This window comes from Sphaeroforma arctica (assembly GCF_001186125.1).
Source record: "Sphaeroforma arctica JP610 unplaced genomic scaffold supercont1.338, whole genome shotgun sequence".
In the NCBI taxonomy this organism is placed as follows: Eukaryota; class Ichthyosporea; order Ichthyophonida; genus Sphaeroforma; species Sphaeroforma arctica.
The window spans coordinates 80,677-84,761 of NW_014040220.1; the positions used below are offsets into that span (position 1 = coordinate 80,677).

The 4,085-nt window shown below is 36.9% G+C and overlaps 1 protein-coding gene across 1 annotated transcript; it reads left to right on the forward strand.

Moving 5' to 3' along the window:
- Positions 1–3,514: 3,514 nt before the first annotated feature.
- SARC_05359 (hypothetical protein) lies at positions 3,515–3,708 on the forward strand (the record flags this gene model as incomplete). The annotated part of the gene is made up of 1 exon (XM_014300793.1): positions 3,515–3,708. A coding segment is annotated over one exon (194 nt), but the record flags the coding sequence as incomplete, so codon positions are not given.
- Between the last annotated feature and the right edge of the window lie 377 nt (positions 3,709–4,085).

Sequence of the window (4,085 nt, forward strand, 5' to 3'; positions counted from 1 at the left end):
TATATGTATGTGTGTGTGTGTGTGCGTGCGTGTGTGTGTGTGTTTGAGTTCTGACACTGTCTTGTCGAATTCACGCGCGCTGTACATCTCCATTGCGAAATTCTGGTCCAGAGAAATATCGGTACTATATGGTAATCAATTAGCTCTAAGGAAATCTTTTGACAAATCTAAGGTGGCAGCATTCTCAGAATGCCGAATTTCACCTTTATTCTGTACACCTATTGCAAAACAGCACTTATTGCGTACTAACTTTACTATACTTGTGTAAATATCTCCGTGTATATATATTCCAGATGGTGTTTTTTTTTAAATGAAAATTTTCTAAGTCTCGTGCATCTTGAAAAGCGGCCAATATTTTCGATGGTAAAGAAATCTATTAGATTCTATTGGTTTATATCTAGTTGTATACAGGGTTGTACAGGAGGCATATATTTATGTAGTAATTATTTATGCCCGCAGGGCGGAGGCCATAACTATGATAGGGCCCCAGTGGGGATGAGGGCGAGGCTGTGAGCCGTGTGAGGTTGTGGGCATATTTTTGTAGACAACAAGAGAGAGAGTTTGAGAGAAAGAGTTCGAAGTTTGAAAATTTAAAACTGATATTGACCAATGAAAGTATGTTTAATTTCAGTGATTCTATTGGCTTCAAAAAAACTCTATCAGTTGGAAATTGGCCAATTGTTTTGCGTTTCTGATTTTCTGTGACAAATGGTTTAAAAAATTGTTGTGCTTTCAGTTTTTGACTTTATGTGTTCAGCTGGGCCTGGGAATTTGCATTTTTGCAATTTTGTAGTTCTTCTGGTTGTATAGAAATTTCTCATTAAAAATATCTGATAAAAGTTCATAGAGTTGGTATTTATGATATCTGATTTTTTTTTAAACAACTAGTTTTTGAAAAAACCAAAAACATTTTTAAAAGAAGAAGACAGATTAAAAAACAAATTGCTCTTTAAAAAATAAAAATTGTGTTCGTTCATAGCCTCCTAAATCAGACCTCATAACGTTATGCCATTTGTAAATAAACGCTGAACGTATAACGTATACTTTTATTTATAAAGCCGTTTAACGTTCTGTGCAAGTAAGTTGACCTGAAATTTTTTCGCAGATATGACCTGGAAAACACACCTATATTTTTTTGGCCATGAAACACTTACACAATGAAACATGAAATCTCTACTTTTGTGTCAAATCAAGTCAGCAGTCGGATAGTAAAAACTGGCACGCTTTTGTCTATTTCCATAAAAATAAAATAAAATACAAAGCACCCCTTACATATATAAAGTTATAAATAACCATTAAACATATTGTCTATGTACGTAATATGTACTAGTAGTCGCTACATTAAAAATATTCTACAGAATTGTATGGACAACTGTGCAGTGAACATGATAATGATAGACCTCGCAATGAATGTAAATGCCTTACACTGATCCATGTCAATCCAAACCGAACGTTGGGATAGGCGAAAGTGGCGGCAGGGGAATATACATACAATATAGGCCAAAATTGTCAGCTATGCTCTGACCTGGAAAATAACCCCTCTATATGGATTTGGGACCACATATATGAATTAAACGTTGAACTTATAAGAAAAATTTAACCGTTTAGCGAATAACGGAATGAGCTGTTCTAAATTATACATTCGTTATTCTTTTATTTGTTTTGTTTTTATTTCTCAGATTTCTCAGTCATTTCTGACAACAGTATTTTGTTTTTTCTCTCGAAAAACAATAGAAATATTTGTGAACATTCATAGCCTCCTTGTGGAGGCTATGGAATTTTAGCTATTTTGTTTTTTAAAAAAGGTATGGAGGTGAAATTTAAGATGCACAAATATTCACAACCTTTTTGATTATCCACAGACAGGGTGAGGGGGCACTTGGGCGATAATCAGAATTTGAAGAAACGCCGTCATATTTACTTCATGCACGTTCATCTGAGCAACACAAACACGCGCAATCTAGTCATTTAGAAACGTGTGGAAGGAAAAATGCAAACGAGATTGCTTTACATGTTCATTCAAGAACACATTATATACTTAGTCCCAACAAGCGCGATTAGAGAGTGCATGAGTTTTCTGGCCAAGCAGTAACATATATTGACTATAGATCGTATATTAGCGATCCATAATAGCACATACTGTCCAGCAAAATACAATCATGACATCGGAGGCATACCGATACCTTATGGAGGTCGAGCTATTCAAGATAGCATCGTATAATGAATCAGCATCCACACCTTATGGAATGCAAATCAAAAGAGTGGATAACTTTGGATTGTTCGTCATTAATGTCATCTCAAATTCCATCGCGCATGGCGCTGGCATTCGGTTCGGTGACGTTATAACACGCATTAACAATATAGGTATGATTTGATTTATCAGGTTCCTCGAAGTATCAAGAAAGGAAGCGATCAAATTTTTGGCAAAATTTTCCTTGAGGAAAACGATGCGCATTTGTGATGGGTGCACTGACTTTTAAGCAGTATGGGTGTATTAGGGTGAAGATTACAGACTGTTGAGTGTTTTCAGTTGTTGTTTTCGTTTTAGTTCATGTCAGGATGTTCCAAGGCACGTCATCTACGACGAAGAAAATGAACCGATGCTTCGGCAAATTTGTTGAAAGATAGATACTCGGTATATACAAGTTTTTTTTCTCGAGTATCAAGTAGGGTGAATGTAATTCAGAACTGTGATTATTATTAATGACGAGTTTTCAAGAGGAGCAGTAGCGACATAATACACTGTGACGGGGATTTACACACTCGCTTCATAACGTTATTTATATCAAATCTGTCTTTCTTGGTTCAATTATTTGTCAGATACGAAATCCGAGAATCTCGCCACTTCAAAAGCTGTAAAGATTATCAACAAAGACTCCTCAGTTGTATTACGGATCATCAAACAACCTTGCTATTCCCTAGTGAGAGAGAATCGGGACGAAAAATGGGGCTTCACCGTCGAAGACAATATCGTCAGCTCCAGTACATATGATAAGTATGTACAGTCCAAAATTATCTCAAACCCACCAATATAAATGATAGCAAAGTTTATCGCCTTCCTGTCTGTGTGCGTTGTTTACAACATATTTGAGTTGCAAATGTGTGAATTACACTGCAAATACGGGTACTTCTTCAACGTTTTGTAATTTTTATTTGTACACTTAAGATTTGTCATTGCTGTTGCCTTGCCAGTGAGCCAAATAAATGGGCAAAAACTATATACCTGACATCTGCCAAGAATGCCTGTTATTTATCCCTTTTGCTTTAACGGAGGGGCAAATTAAATTCTCGGTTACAACTGGATAGTAGCTCAAGAAGTTAGATAACTATTCTAAGAAGTGGAAGGGCTATTCCATTAAAGATACAACAAGTGGTGCTTCTATTATCGTAGCTACCCTATTAAGAACAAAAATCGATTTCCTAGTATTCAATTGCAGACAAACCGACCCTCCGCTTAAAAGTTCCTTACTACATTATAGATAGCTGCTTCTCCCAATATAATTGTATGTCCGAAATGGAGAAGAATTTGTGGATCATGGGTACCTTACTCATTCGTATTTTAAACAGTGAGTCACCCGCAGAGAAAGCGAACCTGCCCCTCTACCAAGCCATTGTATCAATCAACGGAGTCGAAGCTGCGTGCCTGAACGATGAGCATCTTAAAACTGTGTTGCGACGGGCCGATAAGCAGCTAAGGGTCCGAGTAATGTATGTAGCACATGCGGTATTGCAACTAAGAACCCGAGTAATGTATGTAACACATGCGGTATTGCAGTGAATCGCGATATTCTTGTGTGTCTTACAGGTCACCTTGCCTGTGGAAACTACACGCATACACAATGCACAAAATGCTATACTGATAGTCCATATAACCCGCAGTAGTGTGTTTTATAGTTTATTGGATATAGGATGCGAGTTTTATTAAAAGATCCACCACTCACATGTTATTTCATGAGTGATGGAAGCGCCTATTGTCTATTTCTAATTCGTTATGAGCGTTGATATGTATAAGACGAAAAATAGACAGTTAAGCTTTAGATGGCTTTTAGATGGCTTTTGCATCCGTGGTTTCTTATTGAGACCCG